Consider the following 20,780-nt stretch of genomic DNA (forward strand, 5'->3'; position numbering starts at 1 on the left):
TAATTAGAGGTCTGGCTTTCCACCGGATTCTAGCCTCAAGGCACTGCCACAGAACCTTGGTGCGCTAATGGAACACAAGCTACTGCCACAATAGTTCTGAACCAATGTTTTCTAAACTGAGCTTAAGCCTCGGCACCTGATGCTGTTTGGTTTGGATTCAGTAGCAGAGCATGAATCACTAATCTATAAATGTGGTCTCATTACGTTGTGTTGTGGTTCTCATCTCTGGTCAACTCAGCCTTTTGTCCTGGACTTAAAACTGGCTTTCTGGTACATCAATTTCTGTTTATGAAAAACTCATAAAGCTGCACCAATAGTCACCTATCTCAATTTCTGTTACTGACAGGGAAAGTTGCTTAGCCTCTCAGTTTCAGCTCCATCAACAATAAAACGAGAACCAAAACTTATGCCAGATGCTATTTATAACTTTTGAGACATTCTTGGTGAGGACACACACATTTATATATCACAATAGCTAATTACAGCATTGAAGTTGGACAATGTTTGTTAGCTGAGGATACAACAAGGCAAAATATGACAATTAATGAATCAATCCTGGAAATATAATAATGTTGAATGAGGTGAACTGCTATTGTTGGGCTCATCACGGGACACCCCAAAGTTTGGCACCTTGGTGTGCTGAGTACTTTGAATTAAAGTACTAATAATAGACTTAATAACAGTCTAATAATAGACTTAAGCCATCACCTTGAACAGTGACCCAACCCATACCTACTTATTTTTGAATGACTTGTTTCCTACCACTTTCACTTCTGAGTATGTTCTGAGTATATGTGTGTATACCAAGTATTGAGCACTCACTCTCATCAGCACAGAGCTGATTGCTTTGTGTGCTTTATCTAATTCCAACCTCATATTAACTTAATGAAGAAGGTATTCTTGTTTATCATAAATTATTCTTGCTTATCTTGTAAAATAAATTGAGGTTTGGGAAGGTTCAGATGACTTTCTCCAAATATCATCATAGGTAAGAGTGAGTCAGCTCTTGCTGCTTACGAAGATCATTGACACCAGAGGCTGACAAATGAGGCTGCTTCATGAGTAAGATCAGAATGAATAAAATGGAAATATTAAAAAAGAATTGTCTCCATGAAACACTCTCCCAGATGTCAGTATTTGTAAGGATGAGTAATAAGGAAGATGATGAGCTAAGCATCTGGTAGAGTAGCTCCATTGCCAGGTACCAGAATTGTCCCAGCTCTAGGAGAAATTCTAGCACCTCTTTTTGCCTCTCCACTCCTTGGGCAATTCTGTGGTTCTTTTCCAAGTGACCTAGTAGGCAGCTCTAGGGAGAAGGGTTGGAGGCACTTACCTGTGGAGACGCTGGCTGAGGTAGGGGGGCTGCGGGCCTGTTCTTTCAGAGCCACTACATTGACAATGTATTCCTCCCCAGGCTTTAGTCCCGTCTGGTTAAAGGACGTAACATCGCTGGGGACCTGAGCAATCACTCCCCCTTCATTGTTCTGGACAGTGGGCAGAAGCAGAGAGCAAAAGAGAAAAGTCACTGGGAGAGAAATCTGATGAGAGAAAGATAAAGGTGTGGAATACTAATTGTGGGTTGTGAATTTTAAATGGGGGCGATGTCTCTTTCCTCCATGCTGACAGCTGAGTATCTGGGGCCAGAAATAACTCCCCACAGATTCCATAAGAATGACACCACCCTATGAGGATTTGGCAAATGGAGAATCAATTTTTAAGAACATTTCTTTGGCCTCTCCTGAGTTTGCTGAGTTTGCCAATAAAAATTAGTCATGAGGTGGTGCAGATTGGCTCTTGCCAAAGATCAAATGTTTGATGGTTACGGTTAACATTCTTCAGAGCTTTTTGGCATTTGTTGTAATGAACATGCCCCTGGCTATTTAGAAGAGGATAGTCATGTGTGTTTGTGTGTGAACATCTTTATATACACACACAACACATTTCAAACTAAGACATTGCTATGAGCTAATTGTTTATGAGCCAGAGCTAATATTTTGCTATATCTGGAGTTTCTCATGGTGTTACATTCGGTGTGAATCTGTCAATGTCTTGTTTCCCCTTCACCCAGATGAATTAGGACTCAGTGACACAACCAAATATGAAGTACAAAGAAAGGAAAAAGGAAGCTTGGAAAAAGATAATACAAAGAAGAGAAGGAGACAAGAGGGAAGAGGGAATGAGAAAGAGTAACTTGACGAAATTGAATCTAGGATTTATTATCTTTCTATCTTATCGTTCCCTGTCTCTCTTTCCCTCCATATACTTTCTATGAGCGTCCTTAGAAATGGAGGAGACAAGAGGGCCTTTTTTGGAGGGCACTGCCATTCTCCCCTATTCTTTGGCCTCTATTTATGGTACCCCATGTGCCTTATATGTAATTTACAGTCATACTCTTAAAATCAGTGTGGTGAATGCCCCCCAGTGGCCTCAACCTACAGATCACAACAGTTATTAAACCATGTGGCCATACATTTGGCCTTGGCATTCCCTGGTCAGCCTCTCTTTTAATTAGAGTTTTACATATTGGGTATAGGTAACAGGAGAACCTGGCGTAATTTTTCTTCCTGAAAAACATTGGTAGCAATGATCCATTCCAATTGACATGATTTTTTCAATTGTTATGTAACTCAATTGCCTGCCATACTTTATTTATCATTTTAACTCAAATAGGACAAATTTGTATAGATGTCTGTTTACATTTATTTACCTTGCTGTGATGTGACTATGATATGACTGTACCCACATAAGAAAATGGGGCATACAGATTTAGTGAATAGAGCCCTGGGATAGGAGGTGGAGACCCAGGTACTCATTTTAAGCCTGTTACCAACTAGCTGTATGATGTCCTTCAAGTTTTCTGAATCGTAGTCTCTATAAATTAAACTAAACTAGATGTAAAATGAGGGGTCGTACCTGTGAACTTGAAGGTCTTTTGTAACTCCAACAGTTCATGGCTCTAAGAATTTTGAAGTAAAAGAATGGCGAAATCATAGTCTTGCTAGCCAAAAATGTGTCATTTGTCATTAAGTCTGATGAATGGCTAAAAAATGTTCTTTGATGTTGAAGAATAAAGACAGAGGGAAGGAGTATAATTGAACTTTATATCCTCATGAGTGATACAGTTAGGGAGGATATTGGTAGGGTCAACAAATTCTGGAAATTTAGAGCCAGGCATGCACCTGTGGCAATTCGGAAAAGTTAGTTTTAGAATTAAGAAAATAAATAAAATGCTGCTTTAGAGAGTAGAAAGGAATCTTAGGATACTTTAAAAGTCATAGACTAATAAAAAAGGTTGCTAAATTAATAGGTTGCAAATGTATTATGAATAATCCAGGAGAGCCAAGGTGTTTTTGTTTTATGTCTGTAACATTTAGGGATTGATGCCACGCAAGCTGACTTTTCTTTGGTGCATCTGTCTGCACAGAATGAAGCTTTTGGCTGATTATGTGACTGATTCAGTCTGGCTTTTCTTATGTCCTAAAGAGAAGCCTCAATTTTTTGAGGGCCTGGTTTTTATGCTCACCAAAACCATGGCTCATCAGATCCCAGAGTTATCTCAGCAGAGAGCTGGAGCTGGTGGCTGCTTCCCACATCCTCTGTTCTGCAAGGCCAGGGTGCCATGCTCAGGGTTACTCTTGTCAGCAGGTCATTACCACATATTTGTCACAGAAATGTTCTATATCCCAGACACCCACAACATGCCATTTTGTGTCTTTAATGGCATGGAGACAGATATTGGGTAATGCCTTCCTTGCTGCCCCTGATTCCAATCTAAAGGTACAAATATTCCAAATAAGTCTGTTTGGCAGTCTAATAGGTGAGTGTTACCTTTGGAATGAAGCTGATTTCCCACCCATCGAAGGAAAATGAGAAGGGCTCCCACTGCACCTCCACGGTGGTCTCTGTGATCGTCTTAAATTGTAGCCCTTGAGGAGTGGAGAGATCTGGAACACAGCAATGTAGGTGACAATGTCATGGCTAACCCTTGGGACAGACAGCATTGCCTGGTGCTTTGTCTTGGTGAACTCCCTCCACGCCATGGGCGTGGTGGTGTCTGCTGGACAATCCCAATCTTACTCCAGACACAGTGAGTCCCAGGTGCAGAATCAACCCACCCCATTGTGGCTCTAGTGCTCAGTGTTGATGGAATACACGAGTTAACTTAAACACAATCTATACAAAAAATTTTTAATGCTTTTTATTGCATTAATAGGTTACTATTAAAATGCAGACATCATTTTCCTTTTCTTACTAATGTGGTATGTCTTGGCATTTCATATATAGTATACTGCCTTTTTCAGAGGACTTGAGCAGTATCTTTAGAAGCTTTACAGAACTCCTGGGAGGTACTATGATGGCTTCTATCAGTGTTCTCATTTTGCACACAGGAAAGGAGAGGCACAGAGAAAGCTGGCTAAAGTTGTGGAGCAAACCAATTTCAGAATTAATACTAGAGTGATTTCCTTGATCATCTGATGCACATTGAGAGTATTTTGTTTAGCTCAAATCACTAAGTCTAGGATGGTCTGAATTTTTCCTTTCATGTATCTCCCTCTTTTCCTCCCACCACCCCTTCTCCCCCAACCACACAGTCACATACACATGCACAGGTTTTGTGAGATGGAAGTGTGCTTGTCCTAATGGAGTTCCAATTATCAGCCCTGAAATATGACAGCATGACTTTTCTCAGTTCTCCAGGAAGACTGCTTCCATTTTAGCTTTGCCTCTCATGGGCTATTCCCATTGGAAACGGGACAGATTTTCTTGTCCTTCCTGTTTGGAAGCATCCTCATGCTTCCATGGTTGGAAGGCAGGGCTGACTGCGAACCCACTTGAAGGTGTGTCAAGTGGTTTACATGATTTTGTCCTTGTCACCTGGGAGCTTGCCTGAGGGAATGCCCTGAATTGGCATAATAAATGCCACAGGAGATGGAAACCTCATCACTGTGCATGCATGTGGATCAGAGAGGAGACACTTGGGAGTTAGGCCAGGCACTTAGGGTGGTGACTCATCCCGGAGCAAGGTGGGAAAAGCGGCAGATGGTGACCTGCCTCTCTGCACAATCGTTGCAGATATTTAAAACCAGTTCTCAGGCACCAGAAGATTTTTTTTTTCAAAAAAAGGTCAAATATAAACAGAGATAATTATAGGCATATTAACAGAGTCAGCACTTGTCTCATAGCAGAGCCCAAAATTATAGCAGAATTTCTGTCACCTGAAAAGCAAGGGGACAAGATGACTTCTTAAATTCTTTCCCCTCTGCCTGTCTCTATCCTTGCATCCTTCAAAGGTCAATTCAGTCCTGGAGCTTCCATGAAGATTTCAAGGCTAACTCTTTCTACCTTGACCTTTTCCTTTTCTGAACTTTTGTGGCATTTGTTGCCTAAATACCATCTTACCTACACAAAATGGGCTCAGATCTCTTACCCCTTATCTGGTGGTAAGTCCTATTTACTGGCCCAGGGGCTTTCTGAAACCTAGAGGGCTTATGTTTTCATGGTCACTTCTTGTTACACTTTCTTGTTACTGCTAAAAATCTCTGTATCACTCATACCTCATCTCCTTGGAATGTTCTCTTCTCTCTTCCCGGATTTTAATCCAATACAGCCCCTTTTTCGTGATCTCTCCAAAGACTTTCCACATAAGGCACACAGGCATTTGTGTGCATGCAGGTTTTGCAGTAGACTTGGGGTGATGAGAACTTCTCTTGCCTAAATTCTTCTGCCTGGCTTTTGAAATTCTAAACTAAAACAGGCTTATTGTATCAATTTAAGAATTCAGAAGGGTATAAAGAAAAATATAATAATTATTTCACATCTCCTTCTTATTCCACTCTTTGATGTAGTCGGTGTTAATAATTGGTATGCAATCTTTTATATTTTTCTATGCTTGAACATACACAAAATATAGGTACACACCCACAGAAGTTTCTCATTATGTATAAAAAAACTGTTCATTTCTTATGGAGAGCAGTTTAGATTACTTTCTGTCTCCATCTCTCTCTCTCTTCCCTGTGAATCCTTCTAAACTATGCTCTAGGACTTCAACTTTTAAAACTAAAATGAACTATTAAGATATTTTGCTAAACAAAAGACCAGGAGGAAATTATGCCACCTCTTTATCAGGAGAAGGGGATGTTGTCAGCTGTGGTTTTACATAAGATTTTTCTCCCTTTGCTATACACTTATGGTCGAGAACATACCATTTAGCACTTGCTTCTAAGAGGTCCTAGTTCATAGCTCCTTGTTTTGCATCCCTAACTGATTCAAAGTCTGTAGATGTCTTATACTTTCCTTGACTTCTAATCAGAGTCTAGCTTATAACAAGTCAGTACTCCATAATGAAAGTACTTTTTGTCCTTTTGGTTCTATAATTTATGAAAGCTGCCTGAATTTGGAAACTCTCTTAATCGAAAGTGCCTTTTTAATGATGTACCCTTTCTAAATGGGTCACATCTCTAGCCCTTCCCCTCAAGGGCAATGACTATTACAGGCATCCCTGAAGAACTGAGAAAAGACGCTACTATCATGAATGCCCATGATCTCATGTAGGAGAAAAGAAAAATGAAGCAGGACGGGGAAATGGTACGTACGGGTGGCCACCTTGGCAGTGATGGGAAGGCTGAGGATGTTGCTAATGACAGCGTAGACGCTGATGTTGTAGGTGAGACCTGGCTCCAGCTCCGTGATGGTGACACCACTCCAATCTCCAGGCACCCACTGCTGGAGCTGGAGGCCCCCCAGGGCCGTCGGCTGGTAAGAGATCACATATTCCGTCACTGCCATCGGCCCGTCCCATTCCAGCTCAATGGACCTGTCGCTGATACCAGCCACTCGCAAGTCCTCTGGAGGGGCAACTACCGGGAGGCAATACACAGATAGCATGAGCTCAGAGGATTGCCTTCCCCATCCTGGACTCAACTTTCTTCCTCACATCTCAACCCCCATGCCATGTCTATATGTTCTGCTGGGTTCAATGGCTTTAAGTGATTTGTAGCTTCCTTTGTGAGCAGGATCTTGTCTTTTTGGTGCTTAGTACTCCAATCTCTATAAGGTCATGAACATGCACTGGAGCCAGCTCCTACTGGCTTGTAAAGGCTGAATGTCAAATTTTCAGGACTGTTTCAAGACTGTTGTTGAATAGAGCCATTATTAAAGATTCAATTTTATAACCTAATACTTAAGTAAATTATATTAAAAACAAAGGTAATAGATATTCAAAGTTTATCACTTGCAAATTATTTGACTACATTTTACTATTATCTATACCTGTAAGATAATTTATGTGTGCTCTGTCTGGTGAAAATATCCTATGAATGTACTCTACTACACATCTGTTTCCAGCTCCCTGTTTAGTGACGTCATGTTGGTAGTTGAAATTGGCCATGGAGGGAGTATTTACATCATGGAAACTGGCAAATGCTACACAACAGGGCTTTTAAATTTTTTTCCTTTAGAGATCCAGGTTGTTAGATATTTAACAGCACACCACTGGCCAAAATTTTTGGTGATTTAATAAGTTATTGTCATCAGATTACCCTGGGAGCCAATATCTGATTTGGCAAGTGGAAATAAAGACTCATTCCTGATTATCTTGCAAATTATGAGAAGCCAAAACAGTAAGTCCTGGATACCATGGCCTGATGAAGACACTCAACAGCCCATTATTGTAGAATTTTCCCTTTTAAAGACCACTTATGCTCTGAAAGAAGTCTAGCTTGTGTTAAACTAATTTTTATTAGCCTCGATCTTGGAGATGATGATGATAAAAAAACATTCTTGAGGACTTTGCTTTACTTTCTTCTGATTTCTCAAATGCTACTTGGAGTCACCAAAGGTTAAAACACATAGAAATAGACTTTTGTGTATCATCTTGGAAAATGAAGATTCACCAGTGTTGTGGCCATTAAATAATTAAGGCTTTAAGACTAACTAGGAGGCTAACTCCAGTGTGTCTGTAATTAGACCTGCCCATAGATTAAATCAAAGATCAAGCCAATATTTAAATGGTCATTATTGACTTATAAATTTATATGTAGTGGAGGCTTCGATGAGTTTAAGAGTTGTCATAGGTTTTGAATTTCTCCCCTGGGTAATCTCACCCTTTCCCCTTTACAACCAGGTAGGCTGAGGCCAGCTGTGTTTTGCTGGAGCATGTGAGTGGAGAGTGCTGTCTCCTCATTGTACTCACATGTGCACCCTCAAATCTTCAGCAAAGGCAGAGACACAAGGAGACCTTTAACAGATCCAAGACTCACAGGATAGAATCAGCAGCATATATATGCACTGCTGGCCATTTGCTTCAATTACTTTTGCCTAAAACCATTCATTGAATAAAACAGTCTAGAAAGCAGAGCTTCTTGTGGACGGCAAATGTTGACCAAAACAAAAATTAAAAAAAATTTTGTTTAAAATTTATAAAACTCAAGAAGTGTAAATGAAATTTAAATAAGCTTTCAAATGATGTTTTATAAACTGTATCACCTATAGTTCTGACCTTATTAAAGCTTTAAATTTCACTAAAACCTTTGGGACAACCTATATAGTACATACAGAATGACTCCTAGGCCATGAAAAGAAGAGTTGATATTTAGAACCTGTCAGGATTTTGCATGATTATACTGAGCACTTATTATGCACCAGGTACAATGCTAACCACTTTTACATAGATTATTGCATTACATCCTCTCACCAACACCATGGGATTAAGGTATCATTATTACTACTACCTTATAGATGACAAAATTGGGCCACACAGTCAGCAAACATAGAAGCTAGGATTAGAATGCAGGCAGAATGACTATAAACCTTCTTAGCCAATATACAATACCACTTTACATTTATATAGCATTTCACAGTCTATAAACTATTTTCATATATACCATCTAACTAGAATTTTAAAAAATATTTAGTAGCAGTCCTATAAGGTAGTTCATGCAGAGATAATTATCCTAGCTTTACCAATGAGGAAACTGAATCCCAGGTTAAGGGATGTGCCAAAAGTCAGAATGGGTCATAGCAGAACTGACTGTCAAACCCTGATGTTCTACAGTTTTCATTCTTTCCCCTACAATTTAGATAGCAGGTTACAGATTGCGTGAGATGCCTCCTTTCATTTATACATGGTGTCCCAAAGTAAACTATATTAGGAATAATTCAGACGATCTTAATAGATGTGATCTCTAGACTGATGCTCATCCTACAGGTAAAAAAATTCCTTTTAAACAGGTTCTCTAGTGCTTGTCTCCTGTGATTCAACACATTAACTCCAGGTTTCCCATGCAGGACTTCTGTCGTAGTGGCAGAAATGGCCACTCCAAATTTCAAGTCACCAGCAATTCTTAGGGCATTTGGAACAAATCAGTGTATTCCTGTTTGCTTCCTTCTTCAAAGCTAATATTGACAATAGAGGGTGATCTAAGAAGAGCATTTTGGGATTTTAAAGCAAAAAAAAGAGGTGCAGAAGGATTTAAAAAAAATCTTGGCAACTTAGCTTGAGGCCTGAGCCTGGTGGTAAAGTTGCCTACACTTCTGAATGAGAAAGCAGCAAGTGGCGTCATTCCTCGTGGAAGTGGTCTTGACAATGGTGGCTCAATGGAGGAGACCACCATCACTTTCACTCTAACTTAGCAGCAACTATGTACACTAGGCATCAGTAATCCTTATAAAAGAAAATTATATTGAACTGTACCACAAACAAAAAGCCTCATGCCTTAATTCAATGAATTCATGGTGGGTGCAAAGTATTCTTAGCCTTACTTTCTTTGGGGTGTCAAGTTTGAAACTTGAGGAAGAGCAGGCTGTTAAAGAGGAATAAACTGTGGCTTGATGAATCAGGGTTGCTTATCTGCAAAGATGCCATGCTGTTTCCTCTTTAGATCTTGCATAAATGTTGCACTTATGTGGTGAGAGCAGTTGGAATTAGTGCCATGATGTGTCTTACTCCAAAGAGTAAATGGTTTCGGGTGCCAAAGGTTGGGCTGGCTGCAGTCCTGACAGAGCAGAGTCTGACACCGATGAATCTCCGTGGGTCTGACTGAAGTCCAGGGAACAGCTTTCTGGATTGTCTCAAGACCCTGCTCTGATGGTTCTTTTATCCTGCTGGCTCCGGGGGAGTTTTGGCCAGCTCCCTGGCCAGCCCCTGCACTAACCACCATCACTGGGGACAGATGTGGACAAACGGTTGAATGTGCTTTTCCACCCTACCTCTGACATCTCATTTTTTTAATCATGTGATGGAGCTCAGCTTTCACATCAAAAGGCTACTTCTTTGTGTATATGGCTTTAAAATTTTTATTTTTCAATTCTATTCTACTTTGCATTCCAGAGAAGATAAAAGAGTGCTAGAAGCTGGTAGGAGACCAGGATTCTTTTTCTTACTCCGCCATTAATTAGCTGTCTGGCTCTGGGAAAATCTGTCTCACTGACTGCTGCTTTTTAAATCTGTAAAATGAGAAACTTCTTTCTAAGGTCTGTTTTAAGTTCTCATATTCATGCATGTTTTGTTCTATTATCTGTACATGGGCAGAGAATGGAGGCAGAAGTCTTGAGATTTTGTCCCTTGGCACACTATGAGGATAGATCAAGGCTAGGAGTCAAATGTAGTGACCTTGGCAACACTATTCAATTGTGCTCAAGTGCTGCAGACCTAGGGGGCCTCAGAATGAAATCCACACAATGGGCAGCTATTTTCTATGCCCTTGCCAAAGAGAAAAGAATGTGCTATAAGGAAGTATATTTTGTGGCTCTCAGTGTTTTCACCTTCCTAACCCTTCTCTCTCCTCTCCTCAGTCCTGTGGGCAATGGGAACATCATGCTGTGGTGTGTGCACCCGGCCAGGAACGTCAAACAGTGGATAAATAGCCCCTTCTCCTACAGTCTTTTCACAAAGAGCAAGCAAAGGAGCACTTTAGATAATGACCTAGATACTTCTCTGGAAGAGACCTGTAGCACTTGGTTTAAAAAGCAGGCCTTAAGAACAGACCTCCTGCAAATGAGTGGTGGCTCTAGGGTTGCTATAGAAACAGATGGAGATTATGCAACTGTCCTTCTTCACATGCTTTGGGAACCTGTAAAGTAATTTATCTGGGCCTATTGAAGTGTTCCTCAAGCAGCACAGAGGTACCATGTAGGAGGTAACGTGCTCATAGTTTGGACTCAACCCAGTTGTAGCTATGCTAGCAGCTGCTGCATCTTCCCTGAGGTAGCCAGGAGGGTTCAGTGTGAGTCCTGGATTAGATCAAGATTTTGTTTGCAAATGAACCTATCCCTGTAGAAAGGCAGGGTCAAGAATATGACAGGTATGTCCAGACCGCCAAAGATTAAGTCTACTAAGAAGCATGTGTGCTACAGAATAACATTAACACAGCGATGGCCCACACTGACCCTGGGTGTCCTCCAGATGGGGTCTCTTGGAGCCTGGTCCCCTGGATGGGAACTGGAGCCATGCGTCAGCCTGGCTTCCCAGAAGGTGCCTAATGACTTTGGATTCAGAAACAATAAGGCTTAACTTCTGCTTGAATTTCACTTTGGGATAATTGGTGTGGTGACTATATTTTTAGAAAGATATTTCAATTCAGTAAACAAAATTGAGAGGCTAAATGAAATAATTGGATATGGAAAAAATTAAGGAACATTAAATTTTTTTCCCTAAGCACAGTGCATTATTGCTGTTTTTCTTTTCATTATTACTATTGATTTTTGAAAATAATTTAAGTTGAAGTTACATGTGCGGGAACATTGCCTCCCATGTAGGAGTGAGTAACTCTGGCTTACAGAAGGCTGGTGAACCTGGCTTACCAGGCTTTCCTCCTTAAACTGATGTCACATGACTTATCAGAAAATTCCTAAAATTGCTCCATTAGAAGGTTTGAAATGTTTGTTTGTTGTTATTTTTTATTTTAAATAATCCCAGTGGGCTCTCTGAGCCCTAAATGGAAAAGACCAACCACTTAATCTGTACTGTTTAAAACATAAACAAATGTATGAGCAGCAGTCACTGATTTAGTCAGAGGAGGATGAGCTATAGTGAAATAATAAACATAATCTGATTTGCATAAAAAAGAGAATCAGCCCCAATGAGATTTTTTTTTTTTTTCTCACTGTTGGGTTTAGATCCCCATTTTCGGACATCATCTTTCTATCAGCTTTGACAGTGTAGACTATACATAGGGTTGGTTCTAATTTGCTAGATATTCATCTGGAACAAAGTGAGTCATACTCTTTTAACATTCTGTACTAATCATTATCATGTTAGCTGTTGCCCAATGTCCTTAGTACTTTATTCCTGTTTAGATTTAAGTCCTTGTCTAAAAACACTCTGCCCCACTAGAATCATTTCATAAATTAATAACATCTTGAAATCTGTAAGCTCCAAGATAATCAGAGAGCCTCACAGACCAACCACCATCTCTTGCAGTGGCACTGTAGAAGGCATTCCTGGAATATGGCACCTGGTGAGGGAGATAATTTTGAGCAAGTGGAACGCTTGGGATCCCTCAGAGTTAGAGAATGGCCTTGCCTAAGGTGGTCTCATGACTTCACTGCCTACCCTCCCCCACCTCAAGGACAATGAAGTGTTATCATCATTGTTACCACTGCCTTTTTTCCTAATCTCAGGGGTAACAATCCAGCTCTCAGCCTGAACTTGACCTTTTCCTATTTCCACTCTTTATTCCTTTTAATCTGCCTCATCAATTGTTATCGACTCAAGAAATCAGCTCTCTTGGAAAGCAAATGAGTACAACTCAATTAAGAATTATTTTGCCTAAACTTCACTTTCTCACTCATCTTTCTTCCCAAGCTAACTGTAGGCATCCAGCTAGTTTGCTGGACCCCCCCTTGCCAAACACCCCAGAAAGTTCCCCTGCCTACCTGCTGAGCAGTCAGGGCCCTGGTAGCCCTCTTCACAGACGCAGAGCCCCTCCTCACATTGTCCTCGCCCACTGCAGGCATTCAGACACTGCCGCTGGCCGCAGTCCTCACCAACGTAGCCCTCCTCGCATAAACAGGTACCGTTGGCACATCTCCCCTTCCCCGAACAGTCCCCAGGGCACCTCAGTTCCCTGCAGTCCTCGCCAGTGTAAGGCTCTTCACAGACACACTCCCCGTCCACGCAGAGCCCCCGGGAGCTGCAGTCTGTTGGGCACCGGAGTTCGGAACAGTCATCCCCGCTGTACTCGCTGTCACAGATGCACTGGCCATCCACACACACCCCCCGGCTGGAGCAACCCAGCGGGCAGTAGGGCTCCGAGCAATTCTTGCCAAACCAGCCTTCGTTGCAGATGCAGCCACAGGACTCAAAGCTAAAGTTGCCGTGGCCACTGCAGTGAGGGATATAGTCCAGTTGTCCTGGAATGGTCAAGGAGAAGGTCAAAGAGCAGCAGTGGCCTCTCCTGTCAGTGGTGCTGGGGAAGGATGGGCAAAGGCCTCTCTACTCATTCTCTGACCAGATTTCTGTTGCTGAGAGTGAAGCTCAACATAGTTTGGTACATATTCAATTTAACAAATAATTTCACCTAGCATGGGCTGTCTGTGCCTAGCACAGGGCTGGGGGCAAAGATGAATGAGATCTGGTCCCTTGTCCTCCAGAAGCTGACCTTTAAGGTGTCTTAGGATGGAGTCCTTAGAAGTAGGTCTTTGCTAAAGATTCATGTAAAAGTGATTTATTGGAAGGTGTTCCCAGAAAAAACTGGTAGGGAAGAGTGGAAAACTGGGAAGGGAACATGCTCAAGCCCAGGTGCATTATCAAGCCAAGTCCCAGGAGAGTCACTTGGGTTCAGTTCTGCAGGGCGCTCTGGGCAATGCAGGTCACATCTCATTGTGGGTTAAGGTCTATGTCCCTGAGGGCATGCAAATCCCCCAGTCCCTCATCCTCTCTCTGGGCAGCCCAAGAAGTTTCCAACAAACTGAGGACAGCCTTCTCACCAGGACCCTCAGGTGCTGGCTATGGGATTTTGTGAGGGACCTAAGGGGGTATAGGCTGAGCACTGAGTCCACTGTGCAGAGAAAGGTCTTATGTGTTACAAACCTGTCCCACTCGCTCCCTCCCTGCCTGCCATCTGACTCACTCTGCTCATTCATCAAAACCCAGCTCCACAGTTACTTCAAAGGCTCCCCAGGACCTCACTCTCATTTAGTTACTGTTTGCTATGACCCCTCTGGGATTCTATGCATGTCTCTGTCCTAGACCTTACTGTGGGATAACTACAGTGGCTAATTTATCTGCCTAGCATGATTCAAGTAAACACATTAAACAAATACAAATGGAGTACCTGCTGGCATCCTTCTTTGCACTTGGCCCTGAGGATATGAAGTCTAATAAGTTACATCCTTGTTTAATTCTGCCGCTTCATGCCGCCCCCATGAAAATATACTTTACTGACATTATTTAACCTAGCTCTTCCTTGCAAATTTTTCCCACGTTTGCCAGGGATCCTGGTGGAAGGCTGGCAAAAAGTTCACTTATAGAAGCCCCAGCTTCCTGAGCTGCAGAGTCCATGCTCATGGAAACCTAGGACTTTCCCCTATTCTCCTGCTCCATTGAAAAGACAAGCTGACCTGACCATTGTCATTGAAGCACAGGAGAACTGGACTTGCTCTTCTGTTCTTCAGATTATTTTACTTATAGTGTTGGTTATGGGGAGGAGAAGGAGGTGAGAGGAACCCACAAAATATTTTAGTTCTCAGTGACTGCCTCTAGACTTGCTGTGTCTCAGGGTGAATGTGTCAGATACCCCTCTGCAGCTGCGGGCCATCCAGGCTCTGTTAAAATTTCAGGCTGCCACCTCCAGCTTTCATCCCCGTGAAAGCCTTGAGATCATGGATCCTATAGAGGTGAGTGCTTGAACTCAAGACAAATGCCTCTTGTCATCAAAGAACTGAATTGCAAGGGGTCTAAGGTAACTTTTGGGAGAGAAAAGCTGTGCACAAAGGGGTACAGACACAATTCTCGCTCACTGGCGTCAGCTGATAACAGCTGTTGCTTATATGGTACTTATAGAAGCCAGGCTGACATCTGAATAGGTGCTTTTATTGTTAATAACTTCTTGTTGCTCTAGTCTAGCACCATTTGTAGATGAGGGAAGGAAGGCACAGATATGGAACTGCTTAGGTCATCAGCTAGGAAGCAGTAGAGCCAGGATCTGAACTTGGGAATTCTGATTCTGAAGACTTATGTCTTGCAGAGAGGTAAAGATAACTCATAAGGGTTACTAATTAGGGGGTGGGCAATGTTAGAAGTAAATTCCCTGAGATTTCAGCCTTTTGGAGGGTGCACTAATCCGTGTGAGTGTGTTGTGTGTGAGAGCATGTGCGTGTGCATGCGTGTGTGAGAGAGAGTATGTGTGTGTGAGAGAGAGAGTGTGTGTGTGCATACGCTTCTGTGTGCTTTTTGAGGGAGCAGGGGCTAAAACTTCCATCTCACTGGAGAAGATGGGGATAGGTCCTCTGAGACTTTAACGACTATCATCTACTCAGATGGGAGAAAGGCTGTGATTGAGTGAACAGAGCGTCTGCATTCTCTAGTCCTTCAGGTTAACATGGATAGATATCAATTCAACAGCCTGTGAAAACCAAAGATGAATGAAGACAGACATCAAATTCCCTGCTCGCCATCGAAGTTGCTGTGCTGAACCGATGAACCATTACCTGACTCATCCCCCCAAAATCAGGTTAATGTATTTCAAACTGGCTACACAGTGTAGAAAATCCCTGAACTGAATCCCTCAGGGAAGAACTGCATTTAGATCTTAGAGACATATTAACCGGCAGCTACAGACTAGGGCACTTTTTTCCTTTGACCGTGTGAAGAGATGCCGGGGTTTTGCTGGGAGTGCATTTTTGCTGGAAGTGCATTGGTCCTTCTTGTTCACTCTCCCTCTCTGCTCAGCTCTCTCCTTCCCCTCCTGAGACCACGCTGCAAGCTCCCAGACTCTACCTGTGGCAGCACTTTCTTGGCAGCAGTTGGCGTTGCACTGGTCTCGCAGCACCGACACCTCCCTCTCCAGCATCTCGATCCGGCTCAGCAGCTCCTGCAGCACCTGGGCTGAACTGGCACATGGGCAGGCCTTTTTGGGGAGGTTGATCCTGTGTGTAAAGGTGACCTGGCTCTCGTGGTCTGAGGTCTGGCCCGTGTACTCTGCCAGAGTCTCATCTTCTGCACTCACCTCCTGCTCAGCAGAGGCCTCTAGCCCCAAGGAGCAGAGGCTGTCCAGGGGCACGTTAATGTTGTACACGTGGTTGAAGACCACAGGCTGCTCTTTGCTGGATGTGTTGTAGTTAGCAATGCCTCCCTCCTCCTCCACTGACTGTCTCTGGACCCTTTCTGTGGTGACCTCCAGCTGACACTCTGAAGGCTTGATCATGGAGCCCAGAAGGATCAGGTTGACGCCAATGAGCATGTTCTTCAGAACCACTGTTTCCCCATCTGCCCCCATCCTCTCAGCCAGAGATCTGGGTTCAGGACCAGCCTGCAGCACACAGCATGGAGTTGTGGGAATCTGCAATGGAAACCAAGGAAAGAGACAACCTCTGAGACCTAGGCCTTGGCACCATGGCTCTGCACAAGCCTACAAAACTCAGGAGTAGGCAGCCAGAAGAGACTTTCAAGGGGGGCGTCAGGAAGGGACAGTGGCTACCAATGTCATAAAGGTCCAGGACTTTGTTCCCTAAAGGACTGGACCCCTGAAAATGGACACTGCTTCTGCATACTATTTTGTTTTCTCAAAAGGCTTATCTAGAACACACAGGTCTGGTCCCATGGTGGGCAAATGGCTCTTGGAGGAAACATGAGGGCTGGGGGCTGGGGCCCTGTGGATGGGCTGTTCCTCTGAGGAGAACTCAGAGTTTCTTTTCACTTCTAGGTGAGAAATTGGACCAGGGGGCCTTGGGTGTCCTCTCCTATTTCCCCAGATATTTATTGCAAAGGGACTCTGCCAGCCACTTCAAAATAACTTCAAGACCTCCTCTCAGCTCATCTGTTCATACAAGTTGTCTTCAGAATAACCAGCCAGGCAAGTAATATAGTTCCAGGTAATTGTGATTGTTAATAATCCTTGGGTACGTTTGTGATTATCTAGGGCTGTGTGAGCTGAACTTTCGTTTAATCTTCTTGTTAGTATAGTCCTCATGCTCTGTGACAACCAGGTGCTTTTCTTCCAAGTTTCTGTTTAAATTGGTAAAATAATGAATTAGCTCCTCTTCTGGTTACCTAGTCACCAAGAACCATAGAGTACAATAAACTCACTGGGATGCAAATCAGTTTTACAGAAATTTTGTTCCTTTTGTATTCTCTATGCAAAACAGAAAAGAGATTTACAAAACTTGGTTCTAAAAGTTAGAGCTACTAAGAAGTTTAAGGACTAAGGGACCAAGTGAGTGTGACTATGCGTCAGAGAAGAAGGTCACAACCAGGATTTACTGCATTTGCACTCAGTACAGACTGTGCTGTGCCCCTCACACGGGAGCCTACATGACCCTCAGGAAAACTTTATGATGGGTCACTATGAATAGCCCCATCTTCTAATGGAGGAAGTTCTTCCAAGAGAGGTTAAGATTTGAATGCAGGTCTGACTCCAAAACCTGTGTTATCAATTACTATGTCCCAGGGCTCTTCTTGAAAAGAGTGTTCCATTTTCTCTTGCCTTTGATGGAAATTGTGTAATTTCTAAGATCTTCCCAGGAATATCGCGATTAGAAAATTTTGCTAGGGTCAGATTCAATGTTCTTTTCTCCATGAGCATTTGTCTCTCATCTTTTCCCTCCTGCCTCCTCTGCTATTCTCCCAAATGCAGGCTGAATTCATGTCCCTCTCTTCCAGGCCCCACTTCTGACAGCACTTGCCATGCTAGACGGTGGGTTTCCTTTGCCTGCTTCTCTCCACCTGGACTGCTAAGTCCTTGTCGGTCAGACCGTGTCTTATCTGCAATGTGTGACCGTCGCTCCAGGACGGCGAGAGTGCTCAGTGCATAGTTGTTGAATAAGTGGATAAGTAGATCCCCGGAAGGATGGAAAGATGAATTCATGAGAAAATGCTCAGTGAGCAAAAGGTTAAATCATTCTCCAACTAATTTAATCCCTCTCCATTATCCTCAAGTTAGATACTGGTCTGTTCAATTTCAGTTCTGAAAAATGCCTGAGGGTTGATTTTATTAGGAGTAACCTGTATTAGTGCCTAGTATAAAATCATGCCTTATTATTCAGCCCTTACATTATATACTAGACTGTCCCTGCTTCCAATATGGACAGGGAGCAGACCAGAGCAGAGCTGTTGAGACTATAGACTCGGGAGCCTATAGAGTCTCTGTTTAGGTTCAAGCCTCAGCTCTTTCATTTTCTAGCTATGGGAAGATCACTTAAGCTCTCTGTGCCCCAGTTTCACTTACCCTCTCTGTGCCTCAGTTTCCCTATCTATAAAGTGGAGATAATAATGGTACTTACCTTACAAGGGCTAATGGAATTATCCAGTACCTGGCATTAACTAACATAAATAAATATTGTTTGCAGACAAGTGGAATAATTGTTCTGGTTCTTCCCCTAGTCAAGGACTTCCCTGAAATCACTGGAACATATGAAATGTCTTATCCATTTGTGGACAGCAGAAAAGCCCAATCCTTAACATAGCCTTGTCCAAAGATGGGTGAGATCCTTGGAGCAATGTGGGAAATGATGATCTGTTGGTCATTTCCAGACAAGGTAAATAAACCTTGGGAATAGGTAGAGTGACATGTTGGAATCAAATTGCCCTCCTAACTGTAAGCTCCTAAAGCCCCCTCTGATCCAAAGCTCTACTTGCTTTCTCACTTTCAGGTTTTCTAGGTGTGACTTTCTTGAGCATCACTTCTACCCTCCTATCATTGAAAGTCTCCCAGAAACAGCTCTGCTGTCAGTCATTTATACACAGATGGGGTCTTTGCTATCTTTCTCATTGGACCCAAGTTTGTTTATCTGATCCATGTGGATATTGCTAAATAACTTTTTCTTCTGGGAATTGGAAAATGATCACATAACACCCCATAGCACTTAACGGCTTTTTTGCACATAGTTGACACTCAAAATAAGTGAGTGAATAAATGACATTATCAACGAAAAGGAAGACAAGTGACAGGGAAATTAAGAGAGAAAAATGTTAGGTCCTACACTTTTAGGTCCAAAGTGACAGCTACAAAATTACATAGAGGGGGAAAGGTACAGCTTTATGTGTAAAAAACACTAAATATTTTAGTTGATAACTAAACTTGCTATGAGTTGGTCAACAGTGTGATTTTTGTAACCCCCGAAATCTTGTTCAAATGTAGGTTTTATTAATTAAAATATAGGATAAAAGATAGACAAGGGGCTATGTTGTTCTACTCTTTACTGTACTGATTATTGATCACTTCTAGGTGCCTGGGATGTTGAAGGGACTCAAAATCCTATAATATGAGAGGGATAAGTTTAGCATTTTGGTCCAAAGATGTGAAGACTCAGGGGGTACATTTATTCATTTATCATTCATTCATTTGACAGATATTTATTGAGTACCTACTATATGCTGGTCTTTTTCTTTATAGAAGTTGCATTCAAGTGTATGTGGGTGGGTGGGTTGGGGCATATAAATAAATACCACAGATAATTATATATGTCATATATAATGTATTATATAATACAAATTATGTGATATTTAACACGTGATAATGCAACAAATATGAGTTTGTGTTTGTGTCAGGAAGTGGTAACTGCTATGGAGGGAGCAGGAGTGTTAACAGGGCAGGTCGACATTGTATGGGGCATGGTCAGGACAGGCTTCTCTGATAAGCTGACAGCTGAGAGGACACCCGACAGAAGTGGGGTGGTGAGCTGAATAGATAGTGAGGGAACAGTGAGTTTGAGTCTCTGAGGCAGGGGCCGGCCTGGTGAGTTTGAGACATAATGTGGCTGGCGCCAAATGAACAAGAGAGCCCTGTGGGGAGACAGGGTCAGAGAAGTAGTGGGGGCCAGGTCATGCCCAGCCTTGTAAACCCCTGTAAGTTCTTTGGCTTTTACACTGGATAGATGGTCACTGTTCTCAAACGCATCCACATATCAAACATGTATTATGCCCTAACCTGTCCTTGAGAAACTCATTTTCATGGAGGAGATGAAAACACAAGTAAATATAATGACAGTGCAATGTGATAATTACCATGGCTAACAAATACATCGACTGCTCTGAAAAGGCTGGAGGAGATGCTAGCAACTCTGCCAGGGGCTGCAGGGAGGGGCACGCAGAGTGGGTGGGGTGGCCATCAGTGCCGCTTGCCAAATATTTCTGGTCTGGCTTTCCAGGACTGCATCTTCCAGCCCTGTCTTGGTTAGGTGAGGCCATAGCACTAGTTCTGGCTGATGAATTGTGAGAGGAAGTGGGGTGTGTCTTTTCTGGGCTGGTACATTAACATTGCTGATGGGAGACACCCTAGAGCTTTCTCTCTCTGGAGGTGACTGGCAGAGTTCAAGATGGTGGCTGCTCTTCTCTGTCAGCCTGGGCCCCTGAGTGACCACAGAGTTTCCTGCTGACTCACAGTGGACATGTCATGTGAGAACATGTCATGTGAGAAATAATCTTTTTGTGTTTGAAGCCCAGATTTGGGGATTGCTTTTTCCCATCACGTAACCTACTCTATCAGGGGATAATACCAAACTTGACTTTAATGGATTATTCTTTAGGTGGAGAAAGCCAACATTCATTTCACACAGAAGAACTTACATTTGCTAAAACTATGATATGTGCAAGAGCATGGCTTGTTCAATGAATGCAAATATTT

At 42.6% G+C, this 20,780-nt stretch overlaps 1 protein-coding gene across 3 annotated transcripts in view; it reads right to left on the reverse strand.

Moving 5' to 3' along the window:
- The window catches only part of TNR (tenascin R), a 429,220-nt gene that overhangs the window by 68,578 nt on the left and 339,862 nt on the right, over positions 1-20,780 (reverse strand). For 2 of the 3 annotated variants that reach the window (XM_055255687.2, XM_063625141.1), the window contains 5 exons: positions 15,938-16,499; positions 12,874-13,350; positions 6,594-6,857; positions 3,829-3,944; positions 1,334-1,484 (listed from right to left, as the gene is read on the reverse strand). In XM_055255687.2, the coding sequence (XP_055111662.1) occupies positions 1,334-1,484; positions 3,829-3,944; positions 6,594-6,857; positions 12,874-13,350; positions 15,938-16,436 (1,507 nt within the window). In that variant the 5' untranslated portion in view covers positions 16,437-16,499. Of the gene's footprint in view, positions 1-1,333; positions 1,485-3,828; positions 3,945-6,593; positions 6,858-12,873; positions 13,351-15,937; positions 16,500-20,780 lie in introns of those variants that run through there. The other variant, XM_055255688.2, reaches the window with a different exon arrangement.

Source organism: Symphalangus syndactylus, chromosome 12, assembly GCF_028878055.3.
Source record: "Symphalangus syndactylus isolate Jambi chromosome 12, NHGRI_mSymSyn1-v2.1_pri, whole genome shotgun sequence".
Lineage (NCBI taxonomy): Eukaryota > Metazoa > Chordata > Mammalia > Primates > Hylobatidae > Symphalangus > Symphalangus syndactylus.